The sequence below is a fragment of the Brachyistius frenatus genome, unplaced genomic scaffold (assembly GCF_029030835.1).
Source record: "Brachyistius frenatus isolate BFR_SWC_R1_liver_20210118 unplaced genomic scaffold, ASM2903083v1 Contig_114, whole genome shotgun sequence".
Classification (NCBI taxonomy): Eukaryota; Metazoa; Chordata; class Actinopteri; family Embiotocidae; genus Brachyistius; species Brachyistius frenatus.
In genome coordinates, this window is record NW_027210713.1 from 722,501 (window position 1) to 737,303 (window position 14,803).

Here is a 14,803-nt window from a genome sequence, read left to right on the forward strand (position 1 = left end):
CACAGTGATGTCCGAGTTGTCTGTAAAAAGGGAAGGCGTGAAACAAAGCACTGGAGGTTTGACTGAAGAACATATCAAAGAAAATGCCACAAACCTGGGGCTTTGTTTGTCTCACTTATAATGCAAGCATCTGGTATTTGGGCATCAGTCCTCAGAATCAGACCCAGGTGACTCACAAGGATGAGCAGCCTCATTGTTCTTGATGTGGACCTGTGAGAAAACAGCAAAACAATGGGAACCAGGATATTCACAGATTTCTTTTGAAAGAAAGTGTTTTGAAGGAATTTTTTCCACAGCAGCCCATTTTTTGTTTTAAAAGACGACAGATCAACTTTCCTGTGCACAAGGTAAAAACTTTAAATGGTAATAAAGTTATTTGACCCTATTATGCAACACAGTCAGCCAGCTCCATCAGGAGTTATGTTTGCTTATTTTCAGGAAAAAAGTTCCTTGAGATTAAATTACTGATATTGCTAAATTCATTTGCAGCTTTGAAAGAACAAAATCAAGACATAACTGCTGAAAAACTGGCTGTACTTCTATGTATATATATTTTACACATCAAGAAAACATGAAATAAACTTTCAAATAATATCTTGTCTGTAAAGTTGGATTTAATTTTCCTACATTATTGATACCGCAACTACATTTTTGAATGATTTTAGATTAAACATTTTCTTTTTCATATACTATATTACAAATAAATATAACTTGAAATATTAAACTGCCAGAGGAAGTTATTAGGGGACTCACCTGCAGGTCTTCATTTTGCATCTTGCTCTCGGCTCCCAGGTCTCTCTATTTAAAGCAGCATCCACGCAGGGGCGGGTGAGGGAGCACAATGGTGTAACCCGAACTCAACATTTTCATTTTTCAGAGTCCTTTACATACATTTTGATTCTGAAGTAATTAACTTGTATTTTTTTTCAAAAATTTGTTTAATTCTGCATATAAATATACAGTGGAATTTGTCTTAAGAAAATAGAAGACTATGGCTATAAAATTATGTTTTACTAACATCGTAAAAGAACTTCACTACAAGCAAGTCATTCGTCAATCACATATTTTTCATGTCAAATCTTAACCTGAAATGTAACTTGTAACTACACTTGTTGGATGCATTTATTTATGGATCTTGATCTGGATCTATTTATTTACTCATGACTGCTATTAATGCACATTATGCTGCCGTTTAACTGAGGATATTTATTTTAAGATTGATTTTAAGATCAATCTGTTCATCTAAAATCAACACAAACATCAATTTATATGATTATATATATATATTTTCTGAAAACGCATAAAGTTTAAAAGTAATAATAGGTACTAAAAAGGAACATGCGTTTTGGGTTATCAGCATAGTGTAATCTGCAGTTTGCTTGTACCATCTGTCATCTACATTTACATCAGTCACTCGTACTCCATTAACAATCATCCTATTTGTTCTACTATCGGATAGGACTTTATTTGAAGGATAATGCAGCCATGTTGTCTGCGAAAAATGTAACTGAATGGAAAAACACTTGATTGCTGTCTTGTCCATGAGCAGGGAAAGCGTTGCATAGGAGACCAGAATGTATACACAAACAATGTTTTATTTTTCACAATGAAAGTCCAGGATCAGTGATCTTATCACAAGTGTTCTCTTTTGAGATCTTTTGATGTGATAAAAGTCTCACTGTTCTTTAGACTGTGACTTTTGGAATGGATCACTTTTGTTATGGCCTCGGGTGGTAAACTGTAAATAGAAAATTTCAGTGCTGTTTTGTACAGTCTGCAAATAAAAGACACACCTAGCTGAGAGAAACCCAAAGTCTTTTGTGAAGCTCTGTGACACGAAAGGGACTCTAGAGTCCCCGATGAACAACGCCATAATACAACGTGAGGATACAGCCTGAAAAAGGTGCCTGATAGATTACTTTAGACGTATCCGATGTCAAATGCCAGTTTTAATCTCTCCTTTGTTGTCAAAATGAACATTTGTCCACTGGCAAAGTCGTCAGTGTTACTGAAGGCGAATTTCTTCAAAACTTGGACCCAGAAGCAGTGGATGTGGTCCGTTGGGAAATACCATCATGAACAGGGTACCGGCCGGTATCAGATTTGGGTCAGGACTTGTGCTCAGACATAACTGTTCTGAACTGAAATGGAGCAGATAGACAAGAACCTGCTGCTCAGAGATGTGGTTCTTCATCAAAAACAGAGGAGACCGTTTCACCGTGAAAATTAATTTAATGAGATCTGAAATAAACCTCAAATTGTGATTATCTAACTGTTAACACTACAGACCAACATGTTGACTACGAGGGTTAAATATTAACATTAAAAAGGTATTAAGTGTACAATGAAGACGTATCATTGTGTTCCCAGCGGACACTCTGCCAAGTAAACCAGGAACGTGTATTGTAAGCTGTGTCGCATCTATATTCTAGACCTGATTTATTAAAATATTTATCAGTATCAGTGTATTCAAGTATGTGGGGCAATATGTAACAAAATAATTGTAAAACAATATTGCCAACACTTTGTTTAAGGTCATTTGGATAGAAAGAAGTGCCAATATTACACAATTTGACTTTCTGACGGGACAAACAAGGTTATTTCTCAACAGTAACTCGTCCAAACTCATTACAATTTAAAAATGTAATGAAATAGTTCAATATCGAGGCGGAGCGTTATATGACAAGATCATTACCACTCTTGGTTCTGTACGACAAAAATAAAGCCAGCAGCCGGTTAGGTTATATCAGCCCTGGCTAGCCCAAACACGACAATCTGCCTGACATGGCTCAAACCAACAGCAGCAAAATACATGGTCCACATGTTAGAGATCTTTTCAACTTAGATTATTTTATTTTATTATAAGGTCCATTGTTGACCTTCTGAAACATACAGTGATGAAAATTCAAAACTTACGGTTTCACTTATTTTGGTTCTTCTGCCAAAAGACAAAAATGAATTTACCCACTAGACTTGAGGTTAATTTACCCGCAAAGAAAATATTTTCTTTAATTCTATTTTGTTTAAGTATTTCCATTTTGCTTGAATACATTAGATTATATCCATGTTATCTTTTACTTCCTTTCTTTTCTATTGCACCTATACAGGATCAAATTTACCTGGAAGCATTGAATATTTAGTTAATCTTACAAAAGAGGTTTTGTTTTTTTTGTTTTTTTTAACACTTGTTGATTGTAATAAGACCATGCATGCAACACCTGAGCAGTATCATAAAATAATGTGACAGTAACATAGGAGGAGCCCGGTTTATTGTTTTTACAGGTCATTTTAGGATACACCATATTAGAGATGGTAAACTAATCCCAGAATTTGTTATAAAACTTGATGATCTGTGACCTATTTGGTTTTTAAAAGTTTTTTTTTAAAAAGAGCATTGTAATCTCAGTATCTATTCCTACAATAATTTTTGGGTGTTGCACTTCAGACGGTGTATTTTAGTGGTATTATTCTACGTCAATTTCGTCAATGCTGCCACTTGCAGGTGTGGTTCAGCGTTTCTTTCTTTCTCCTGCGAGGTATTTTATATCAATACCACAATGTAAAAAAATAACGTACTCCATTTCACTCCATCTGCTCAAAATCTTAACGATTACGTTATACGTAAGTGACATTATGATCCTTGTAACTTGTTGGTGTGAATTTCATTTGAACTACTCTCTCAAGCTACTGTTGGGTACTTTAAGATAATGTAAACTCTTCATATGTTTTATATGCAAAATAATAATCTGACAAGTAATAGCTACTATTTGATTATATTGATAAGGACTGTGGAATGCCAGGTTGCAGTGACATTTATGGTACAATTATTTACAGTGTGTGCATTATCTGTGTACATTGTCTGGTAACCAAGGTAACATGAGACAAGCATGCAAAACTTATGGATCCGTACATGATGACTGAGAAACTGTATATAAAAGTGGACGTAGCTGCCGGATCGCAAAAATGAGGCGGATAAAGAAGTGTGTTAAACTGCAATACCACCGAGTGTCACTAGAGGTTGGTGCCAAAAAGGCTCCGGCTCCATAGACTCCCATTCAATTTCTTTCATTAAATACAAAGTCAAGAAATTGTTTCCACCAGTTATCTCGGTGTTGTTGTTGTTTTTTTTTTGTTTTTTTTGGGGGGGGGCGTACCTGTTTGATTGACAGGCCTTTAAAGTAACTGTCTATCTAAAAACAAAAACAAAATTCCCCTTGTGGGAGTAATAAAGTAACTATCTATCTATCTATCTTTAGTGCAGTCAGGTCGCAGCTCTCGGTGGGCGGGACAAAGTATCGTCAGGTTTTCCAATCAGATCAGTCAGATCCATCGCTCGCTCCGCCCGCAGCTCGTCCAAATATGGTCACTTCCTGCTCCAAACCGCTGGGGACTAGCAAGATGGCGTCGGACAGATTCCGAACTCCAGGCTTCATAACGGCCGACAACAAACCAATGAGTGACGTCACTGCACCCCTCCCTCCCCTCCCCCCTCTCCCCCACACGAGAGGACGCCTCACTTTGACCGAATTTACTCCATTTCCCTGGTAGCAACTGCTGCGGAAATGTGCTGACAGTGTTTGTAATTGGCCGGTGGAGCGGAAGGCAAGGGGAGAGAGGAGGGGGAGAGAGGAGGAGAGGAGGAGAGAGGAGGGAGGGGGAGAGAGGATTGGCTGCCGTCGCCGCCGCCGCTCCTCCCGTGTTCCAGAGAGTTCTGAGTGGGAGGTTGATGAGGAGGCGCGCGGTCGCTCCCAACACACACACACACACACACACAAAAACAACCGACACACCGAGGAGGAGGAGGACCAGGACCCGTCACACCCGCAGACTCTCCCGGGGAGACCACTATAAGTCAGCCGTTAAACGCACTTTAACGGAGGTGAGTATGGCTGGGCGCAGGGTGTGTTACGGTAACTTTCATCGGTCAGAGAGATGGACGCGAACGTTTACATTAACGTCAATTAACCGTCCGGACGACGTCATCACTGACCAAACCTAAACTAGCCTGATTTGCGCTCGTATAGCTCGTCACGTCGTCACTTTTCCTCACTGATTGACGTGGTAAGATCACTTTTCTTTTCTTTCTTCTTTTTCAACGTTAATGTGCAAGTAAAGTATCAACCCGACGTCGGTTTCACGTGAAAGTGATTTTAAAATGCCTCGCAACAAGGTGTAAAGTGACGCTCGTCTCCCGGTCCGGTCCCGGGCCCGGTCCCGGTCCCGGTCGGACTGCGGCTCTGGATCGGGTTTGCGACGTTACTAATGCTCGTTTTTAAGTTGCACGAAGTGAAAGTAAAAAGTCCAGAAAGTGAAGGGGCACGCCCTCCTGTTAGAGCCGCTGGCGATGCAGCACGGACGTGTTGTGTGCTCTGTCCTCACATCTGCAGCCATCGACAGTATGTTTTTATTTATTTATTTATTATTATTATTATTTTAGTGCTTTCAGTAAATGCAGGACTCCTCACACCTGCACAGACGCAAAGTCTCTACTGCTGTAATGACTGGGAGCAACTTCCTCATTACAGTCTTTTGATATCATTGTCAAACAATGGAATGATTATTTAGATTTTAAGATAATAAATAATAGTTAAAAAAAAAAAAAAAAACACACATTTGAGAAGCATGCTACTCCAAATGTTCGGCATTTGTGCTTGAAAAAAAAAAAAAAAAAAAAAAAAACCATCCAGGTGTTTCCAGATGTTTCCTTCTCGCTTATCTTTTCTTTTCGGACTAATCTATAATTTATATAGTAGCTTTGATTTGCACTTTTGCTAATCCACCGTGGCTCCGTAATAGCCCGGGTGAGCCGCAACGACCTCCCATGTGGCTTAACATTTGGCTAACGTTACAGTGTATTGATGACGTGCTGCTGTAGCAACAGTAAACACCGGGTCTGTTCCAAGAACTTGCTGCTGAAGGATTTATCTGGACGCCCAACACATTTTTTTCCAGTGGTTTCCCGCAGCGGATCATCAGCGCGAACCCTCGCGCAGTTCTGCGATTTATAAATATTACACGGCAGCGTCTAAAGGTCATTTGAAGTTGATATATTCCAGCTGTTCACGCTGACGCGAGACAAAGACCAGCGCCGTGTCCGCACCCTTGTAGAAACTTAAGTGATGAATAATCACGTTAAGCAGGATGGCAGTTTATTGCGGTAACGAGGCTTCGGTAACCCCCGCCTCTTGAACAGGCCCTCTCCTCCCTGTTGTCTGCTGTTGCTATAATAAAGGCAGTCGTTGTCAAGCTGTCAGAAATAAGAGGGCTTGGGAACAGGTGCTGCGGACCTTTCTCCTCTCGGAGACGGTCCGTCTCCACTTCGGCTCGAGCGGCTCACGCTCCGATAATAGCCTCATTACCCCCACACTGCAAATCGTGGTAGCAGAGCCCGCCCACATCGCTCATCTGTCACATCTCCAGGTTGTCACTTTAGCCGATTAACAGCTGATCATGTTCTCAGCAACCATGTCCAAGGGACCGGCAGTCGGCATTGACCTGGGAACCACCTACTCCTGCGTGGGAGTGTTTCAGCACGGCAAAGTAGAGATTATCGCCAACGACCAGGGGAACCGGACCACGCCCAGTTATGTCGCCTTCACTGACACCGAGAGGCTGATCGGGGATGCGGCCAAGAATCAGGTGGCCTTGAACCCCAACAACACCGTATTTGGTAGGATTTGTGTTTTTGTTTTTTCCCCCGAGACAAGTCAAGAACGATCGACGACTTCTGTTTTTCTCCGCTTATTAACCCGCATCTTTTGTTGCCCCTCAGATGCAAAGCGTCTCATTGGACGTCGGTTTGATGACGCCGTTGTCCAGTCCGACATGAAACACTGGCCCTTTACGGTCATCAACGATGCCACACGGCCCAAAGTAAAGGTGGACTACAAGGGCGAGACCAAGACCTTCTACCCGGAGGAGATCTCCTCCATGGTGCTGGTCAAAATGAAGGAAATTGCTGAGGCATACCTTGGCAAGGTACTCGTGAAAAAACTACTCATAAATATATATATATATATATATATATTTTTCTTTTGATTGTAAAACTAGATACCTTCACGAGTAATACACATTTCGTACTTCCACTGTTGTGAGTCTCACAATGGTACTAATGTCTTGTGAAATTCTGTAAACCGTTTCCTTTTTGCAGACCGTAACGAACGCCGTCGTGACCGTGCCGGCCTACTTCAACGACTCTCAGCGCCAGGCCACCAAAGATGCCGGGACCATCTCTGGGCTTAACGTCCTTCGTATCATCAACGAGCCGACGGCTGCTGCTATCGCTTACGGCTTGGACAAGAAGGTGGAGCACCTCTGAATCTACAGCTTTCTACAAGACGCAGCTTTTGAATGCCGCTTCGAGCTGATTGTCTTCATGAAGGATTATTCTGTTGCTCAGTAAATCTAAACAATTTCACGAATGATGTTCTTTTTAATTCACGATAGAGCCTCCAAAGAACATCCTAAAGTGTTTGTGGATGGACGCAATACTTTATTTATATGTTTAAGTGAAAAGCCATTATTAATTAGTTCATTAATGAATTTGTAATTTTAGGTTGGATCTGAGCGAAACGTCCTCATCTTCGACCTGGGCGGTGGCACGTTCGACGTCTCTATCTTGACCATCGAAGACGGCATCTTTGAGGTGAAATCCACGGCGGGCGACACCCACCTGGGCGGCGAGGACTTCGATAACCGCATGGTCAACCACTTCATCTCCGAGTTCAAACGCAAGCACAAGAAAGACATCAGCGACAACAAGAGGGCGGTGCGTCGCCTGCGCACCGCGTGCGAGAGGGCCAAGCGCACCCTGTCGTCGAGCACTCAGGCCAGCATCGAAATCGACTCTCTGTACGAGGGCGTCGACTTCTACACCTCCATCACCAGGGCCCGCTTCGAGGAGCTGAACGCAGACCTGTTCCGAGGAACCCTGGAGCCCGTGGAAAAGGCTCTCCGCGACGCCAAGATGGACAAGGCTCAGATCCACGACATCGTCTTGGTGGGCGGTTCCACTCGCATCCCCAAGATCCAGAAGCTGCTGCAGGACTTGTTCAACGGGAAGGACCTCAACAAGAGCATTAACCCCGATGAGGCGGTGGCCTACGGTGCAGGTAGGACCCCCGTGTGCTCACGAATAGAACGATAACCGACTCGAACCACGCCTTTAAACCTGAAATCCGTCCCTTTGTTGCGCAGCCGTGCAGGCGGCCATCCTGTCAGGCGACAAATCGGAGAACGTGCAGGACCTGCTGCTGCTGGACGTGACCCCCTTGTCTCTGGGCATCGAGACCGCCGGAGGGGTCATGACTGTTCTCATCAAGAGGAACACCACCATCCCCACCAAGCAGACCCAGACCTTCACCACCTACTCGGATAACCAGCCCGGTGTGCTCATTCAGGTCAGTCCACCATCTTTTCTTTTTTTTTTCATCTCGCATTTAGAGCACTCAATTATTTGAACGACCCGACATCGTGTTTACAGGTGTTCGAAGGCGAAAGGGCCATGACCAAAGACAACAACCTTCTGGGGAAATTTGAGCTGATAGGAATCCCGCCGGCCCCCCGAGGGGTCCCTCAGATCGAGGTGACGTTTGACATCGACGCCAACGGCATCATGAATGTGTCTGCGGTGGACAAGAGCACCGGGAAGGAGAACAAGATCACCATCACCAACGACAAAGGTAACCTGACCTCGAGCTCCAAACCGGCATCCTAATTGTGAAATGTGACGTGTTGCATTCAGCGCCCCGTTCCTTTGAAATAAAACCCATCCCGCTGTCCGCCGCTCAGGTCGCCTGAGCAAGGAGGACATCGAGCGTATGGTGCAGGAAGCGGAGAATTACAAGGCCGAGGATGATGTGCAGAGAGAGAAGGTGACTGCCAAGAACGGTCTGGAGTCGTACGCCTTCAACATGAAGTCCACCGTGGAGGACGAGAAGCTCAAGGGCAAGATCAGCGACGAGGACAAGCAGAAGATCCTGGACAAGTGCAATGAGGTCATCGGCTGGCTGGATAAAAACCAGGTCCGTGTTTTGGGATTAGAATAATTGTCAAGTCGGCATTAAAGCCACGTTTGACTTCCCTTCTTTTCTTTCCGTCCCTCAGTCTGCAGAAAAGGAGGAGTTCGAACATCAGCAGAAGGAGCTGGAGAAGGCGTGCAACCCCGTTATGACCAAGCTGTACCAAAGTGCAGGGGGGATGCCGGGGGGGATGCCCGGAGGCTTCCCCGGAGCCGGTGGGGCCCCCGGAGGAGGAGCCTCCTCCGGGGGCCCCACCATCGAGGAGGTCGACTGAAGCGGAGGCGGAGCAGACGTGCATGAGCTTGTTTTCTTTTCCTCTTTGTGAGGCTGGTGTGAAAGGTGATCACGTTCATATCCAAACAGACGCAGCGACCGCGGCTCTCGTCCGGACAGCTCTTTTTGTATGCCGAGCCTAAAGGCAGCACCTGCACTGTGACTTTCTCGCTAAGCGGTCTTTCTTGGCACCTGTGTTTGTTAAACTAATTCGTGTTTGCATTTCCAGCGTGGGTTTTCTCGGTTGATCTATGAAGCTGAAGCGGTTGCTGTTGCACAAAGAATTGCCAAATGAGAGTAAATAAAATGTTTCTTTTGGTTTTGGATACGTTTGTTGGCTACTTGAAAGCTGTGCGGGTCTCACGGACGCTTTCACACTCTCGCACTCATCAACAGGTGGCTGGAGTGAAGTCTGAGTGAGGTTTGTCTGTGCTAGCTTGCATCTACCGACAGCATGTTAGGCGTTTAAGGAGCTCCCTCCCTATAAACTGCATTAAAACAGTAACGACTCGTGTCGTAATGTGAAATGAAATGTTATTTTTCTCAAAATGGATTTGATCAAAAATGGTGCTGAAGAAAAGTACAGTTCGGGAACCAGTACCGAGGTCGAGGTGTTAATAACGGGTGTCGACAATTCGTGAACAATCCTCTGCTGAAGCTCTGATAGTTTGCGAAGTTTTGTCGGAATTTCATCGTTCAGCACGACAAACTTGTACGATTGGATCTGTCAAACATATATTCTTTGAAGGGAATTTGTTTATCGTTGTGACCGGTTTACTTGCTGCTCCTGAACTGTATCGGCTCCGTTACTGGAGTCCATTGCAATAATTCGCAGCACATAATGCAGGCAACAAAGGAACGTTTTTCTCTTTTATTTTGCTTCTTCACGACTGTTTAAATTTACAGGAAGTGGTTGGACAGTTCCTGGTGGGGGGGGGGGGGGGGTTGGTTCCTCTTGGCCTCATGTGGAGCGGTTCTGGTTCTGGTTCCGGTGTGAGAGTGTGTGACGACGTGCTCGGCAGGTCAGCGCGAGTTGGAGTTTCTTGGGCATTCGTGCATCCGGTAGGCACACATGTAGAAGATACCTGAAAGAGAGCACTCTCGGTTATTAGTAAGACAACACACACAGCCTGGAGAAAAAAAAAATAACCCCACGGGATCATCGGGTGCGTACCTGAGAAGAAGGTGAGCACCACTGCCACCCAGCCCATGATGTAGGACCAGGAGAACCGCCAGCTGCCATAGCGTTTACCGTAGTAGTTCACCGTGACTCCCGTGTAGACCGCCATCGCCAGCAGCACGAAGAAGCCTGCACAGAAGATTAAAGGGCGTCGGTGAGGACGTGAACCTTGACTGGCGAAGGAGGTTTGAGCGTGGCTGCAGGGGGAGGAGCTCACAGGAGATGAAGAAGAGGATGCCGGCTGCAAACGTCTTGTCGAACCCGTCGAAGGAGGAGTAGTGGATGAAGGCCATGACGCCGATCACAATGCCGATGAAACAAGCCAGCAGGGAAAGAATCATGAAGGCCCGGGTGGCGTCCCAGTATGCTGCGAGAGAACACGCTCATAATTACCTCCAGAAGTGTTTTTACACATTTAATTCATTGTCATTTAGAGTCTAGCTGTGTTTCATTGTCGGGGAGTTGGCGGCTCTGGCTTGCCATCTTGTGGATTTGATGAATTCGAGGGAAAAGAAAGCCTTTTCTATTATATGACTGGTGCAAATATAAATACAAACTGCTCCTTAAAAATATATCTGACATACTTTGATGAATAAAAAGTCTTTCATGCAGCACTCAGACAAAAAAAAAGAAAAAAACATTTTCAACATATTGGCACTTGAACCGCCCCAGAGGGATGTCACCCCGTCAGAGGGATGTCACCCCCCGTCGGAGGGGTGTCACCCCCCGTCGGAGGGATGTCACCCCCTCGGTGCTGATCACGGTCACGGACTGACTGTCAGCTAACTGATAAATATAAATGAGAGACACCCAGACGCTCTTACCGATGCTGTCTGTGTGCGTCATGCATTTCCCGGGCACACAGTACCGCCACAGGCCCTGGTGCATGTAATTGCTGGAGTGACGATACTGCATCCAGTAGTCAGTTGCCGTGGAGACAATGAGGAGTATGTTCCCGATTCCGGCACAGAACAACCCGCCTCCCATGAAGCTGTACATCCTGCCAAAAAAAAAAAAAAAAAACTGACTGACTGACACATCGAGAGAGAGAAAGAGAGAGAGGACGGAGCAGGTCAAATCTGCCACATCTGGACCAATTACAGCGAGCACTTCCTGTTACAGAGTGGACAGCGACACTGGTCATGAATAAAACAACGTGGAAATACGTTCAGCAGGAGGCCACGACTGTTCTACTCCAGCTGGGAAGATCTGATTAAAGTAGCATTACTCATTAGACGACATGGACCAGCAGACACGTCATTCACCTCCAACTCCGCCAGACTGAGAGCTGGCTCCATCTCATCTTAACGCTGCTGGGGGGTTAAAAATACCAAACATGACATGATGAACAGGGAATAAATCGAGCTCGGGGAGGCTCTTCTAGCGAGATTCAACCAAAACATGTTGGAATGTTTTATACATTTCATTTGAAATCAATTTAAAAGGATATTTAAGGTCAAATCAGGGTTCAAGAAGCAGAATATAATACATGATATTATGTTTTCATGTTAGTTATTTACCTTAATCTTGTTTTTCCTTCAGAAAAAGTCAGAGATTCCAATATTCCGGGTTGTCAAAGCACAGAGGAGCCCGATGTTGGCCGGGATGGCAGGAAAGTTTTGTTGGTGCGCAGGAAACCGAGCGAACAAACGGGCCGCTGGAACAATGAGGCGCGGAGCCACGACCAATCACAGAGGATGAGTTTTGTGTTTTAGGGAATCTGCTGAAAACACAAAACTGTTAAAGCGCTGCGCACATCTCGGTAATACTGATGACACGGAGCTTTCAATTCAAAGGGCCGGTGGCCTGCAGGAGGCTTCCCCGCTGAATAAAAGAGATTATTTTAAATGGTACAAAATGTCACTGAATTCTGTTTCAGGTGATGTGTTAGTTGGGAATCCTTCTGCTTTTTATCGTGGCTGTAAAGTCACGTGGTTTCAGTAAATATCAGGAGATTTCTGCTTCTAAACTTGAGTCTCTGCACCAGTTTATCCACAATTTTGATCAATTTAAATGCACATGAGATCAATCCAACATTTCTCCCTTCAGGCATGTGCTGTAAATGATGAAGATACTAAAGAAGCCGCACTCAATGCAGCGTCTCTTTTAACGTCTCTTTGTCCCTCATAACAATGATGGAAAGATCAATTTTGGCTCCTTCCATTAATTTCATTTTAGTTTTTTTTTTTGGCACTTGGCAAGCTTAAAAGGGATTCGTTTGATTAGAGATGAAAAATATCGCAGACATTTACAAAATAAAGCACACGTCATGAGGGATGAATGTAGAAAAACAGAATAAACCCACAGGACCATAATAATCATATGGTTATCAGAGCTGTGGCTTCAAGCAATAAAAATGATTCATCCTTTCTGTAGCTGCGTGGAGCGCGGGGGCTGAAGCAGAGTATTACATTACAGCTGAGATTAGAGGATTTCATTTGTTTGTTTGATGGTACTTTTTGGTGAGATATGAGTCTGCAGGTTCAGGACAGCCGGCACCAGAAAAGATCCATGTTTTGTTTTTATTTTTTGGGTAAATGAAGCAGTTTTTTTTTTTTTTTTGCTGAAATTGTAAAATCAACATTTTATTTGCCTCGACAATATAGTCCCCCCCCCCCTGTTCATTCGTTCCTTGGTGCCTCATTTGAATTTGAGCTTCTTTTTTTTTTATTCCTTCTTTCTCTAGATTGAGCACAAATCACCACTACAAGTACGGTATTTTACTTTGACCCATCAAACAGTTGGTCATTATAAACTTAGCCTGTTCATCCAACCCTCGTTCAAACCCAGAAAACTGAAGTAAGAAAACATATAAAGATTTAAATCCCAGTGCAGGTCCCAAACCTTCCAAAGATACCAAATACTGTATGTCAGGCTGAACACTGGTGAAATTTGTGCTAAAATATGCCCATAACATTGAGAATATTTCCATTTCTTGGGTTTAAATCCAAGACGTTTCTGACAGGGCTCAAGTACAAAAAAAAAAGAAGAAAAAACAGTGAAAAGGTGAAATACTTGAGTTATTCTCTCATCATGTAGATTTGATGAAGAGCTGCAACAAGCTGAGAGTCAGACAGGGAGGAATCAGATCAATTTATAAAGCTAAATTTTTTCATTTCTTTTTGGAGTTCATGTGGAAACCTCTGTGTATTTTCATGGAAGACATTAAGACATGTCTCAAAGGGAATAGATATATAGTGTAATTAATAATATATCTGGACCAGATTTAGTAAACATTGTTGAAGTGGTTCAGAGGAAACACAAGCGTACCCTGCATGTTTTAAATTGTATTGGTTGTCTACATCTTTCTGCTCATTTACGAATAAAAAGCATTTATAAAACAGTTTGTTTTGGGATTGTATCTGTCAGGTTGGGCTCATATTATGTGCATAAAATAATCTGTGTTAAACTATGAGGTTAACTGATCAGCTACCTTTACATAATAAACAGTGGCCACAAAGAGGTCATTTTTTAGTGAGATTTACATGATTCCTATTTCTATATTGTTTGTATTGTTCACACCTAAAGCAGATTTGTAAAAATTAATAAAGATTTTTATTTTATTTTATGTTATTATTGTAAAGCATGAAAGTCTAAACCTTGGGAACTTTTTAGGAGCTGGATTTGTCCTGCTGCGACCTTTGAACCCAACAGACACACTTTAAATTTACTTCTCCTGTTCTGCTCATTTACACTTTATATCACACAAAGTACAGGACCTGTGAGTTACGGAGCATTTCCTTAAAACCTAATGAATAAATAAACAAATCAACGGAGTTCCTGGACTCACTGTACATCCCAGTCGTCCTGCTCGTCTCCATTGGTACCACTAGGTGGAGCGTTTTATTTCGTCTTGCACCAAATATTGAAGCGCTGGTTGGGTTTTGTCTCATATAATAGGTTTGTTTTTCCAGTACTTGTTTATCCAGTATAATGCTTCTGTTTCTTTTCATCTCAGCCCAAATCAATTTCCTCTAATCAATCATTCATTGTTGATGCAGAATTCTTCTTAATTAAACTCAGTTATTTTAGATTAAGGCATAAAGATTTTCTATTTGCCACTGCTTTATATTATTTTATATTTGGGACTACCATGGGCGTAACCAACCACAATTTTTTACTTTTTGGACGACATGCTATAGTATGACTGGTGAGATATTCCCTACGTTAGGTGATGCATACTAGGCATTCTCAACTGGCAGAGCATGTGCACCAAACTTACACTGGCCGACCCGTTACCTTTCTGCCTAACTTGCATCGTGCGTCTCTTCTCGACTCTTAAAATGTTATCAGACTGAACTGATCAGATGCTGGTGGTGAAATGAGTAAT

General features: G+C 43.3%; 3 protein-coding genes across 5 annotated transcripts in view; 1 reads left to right on the forward strand and 2 right to left on the reverse strand.

Moving 5' to 3' along the window:
- Positions 1 to 789, reverse strand: part of LOC138629357 (zona pellucida-like domain-containing protein 1) — a 4,167-nt gene extending 3,378 nt beyond the window's left edge. The window contains exons 1-3 of the mRNA XM_069712986.1: positions 754 to 789; positions 95 to 210; positions 1 to 20 (exon numbers count right to left, since the gene is read on the reverse strand). The exon at positions 1 to 20 is cut by the window's left edge and continues 207 nt beyond it. Coding sequence (XP_069569087.1) covers positions 1 to 20; positions 95 to 210; positions 754 to 767 — 150 coding nt within the window. The 5' untranslated portion in view covers positions 768 to 789. The remainder of the gene's footprint in view (positions 21 to 94; positions 211 to 753) is intronic.
- A 3,892-nt stretch (positions 790 to 4,681) lies between these two features.
- On the forward strand, positions 4,682 to 9,619 carry LOC138629355 (heat shock cognate 71 kDa protein-like). 2 transcript variants are annotated; one of them, XM_069712982.1, is made up of 9 exons: positions 4,682 to 4,879; positions 6,461 to 6,670; positions 6,773 to 6,978; positions 7,151 to 7,303; positions 7,556 to 8,111; positions 8,197 to 8,399; positions 8,483 to 8,681; positions 8,791 to 9,023; positions 9,106 to 9,619. In XM_069712982.1, exons 2-9 carry the CDS (start codon positions 6,466 to 6,468, stop codon positions 9,292 to 9,294), a joined length of 1,944 nt encoding a protein of 647 aa, XP_069569083.1. In that variant the 5' UTR covers positions 4,682 to 4,879; positions 6,461 to 6,465; the 3' UTR covers positions 9,295 to 9,619. The 2 variants fall into 2 exon arrangements, with proteins under 2 accessions (XP_069569083.1, XP_069569084.1); XM_069712983.1 differs by lacking the exon at positions 4,682 to 4,879 and adding an exon at positions 4,910 to 5,061.
- A 531-nt stretch (positions 9,620 to 10,150) lies between these two features.
- LOC138629358 (lens fiber membrane intrinsic protein-like) lies at positions 10,151 to 12,077 on the reverse strand. Of its 2 annotated transcripts, XM_069712987.1 has the most exons (5): positions 11,994 to 12,077; positions 11,298 to 11,473; positions 10,691 to 10,840; positions 10,468 to 10,602; positions 10,151 to 10,378 (listed from the first exon to the last, which is right to left on the reverse strand). In XM_069712987.1, exons 2-5 carry the CDS (start codon positions 11,470 to 11,472, stop codon positions 10,317 to 10,319), a joined length of 522 nt encoding a protein of 173 aa, XP_069569088.1. In that variant the 5' UTR covers position 11,473; positions 11,994 to 12,077; the 3' UTR covers positions 10,151 to 10,316. The 2 variants fall into 2 exon arrangements, with proteins under 2 accessions (XP_069569088.1, XP_069569089.1); XM_069712988.1 differs by lacking the exon at positions 11,994 to 12,077 and having other exon boundaries at positions 11,298 to 11,561.
- Between the last annotated feature and the right edge of the window lie 2,726 nt (positions 12,078 to 14,803).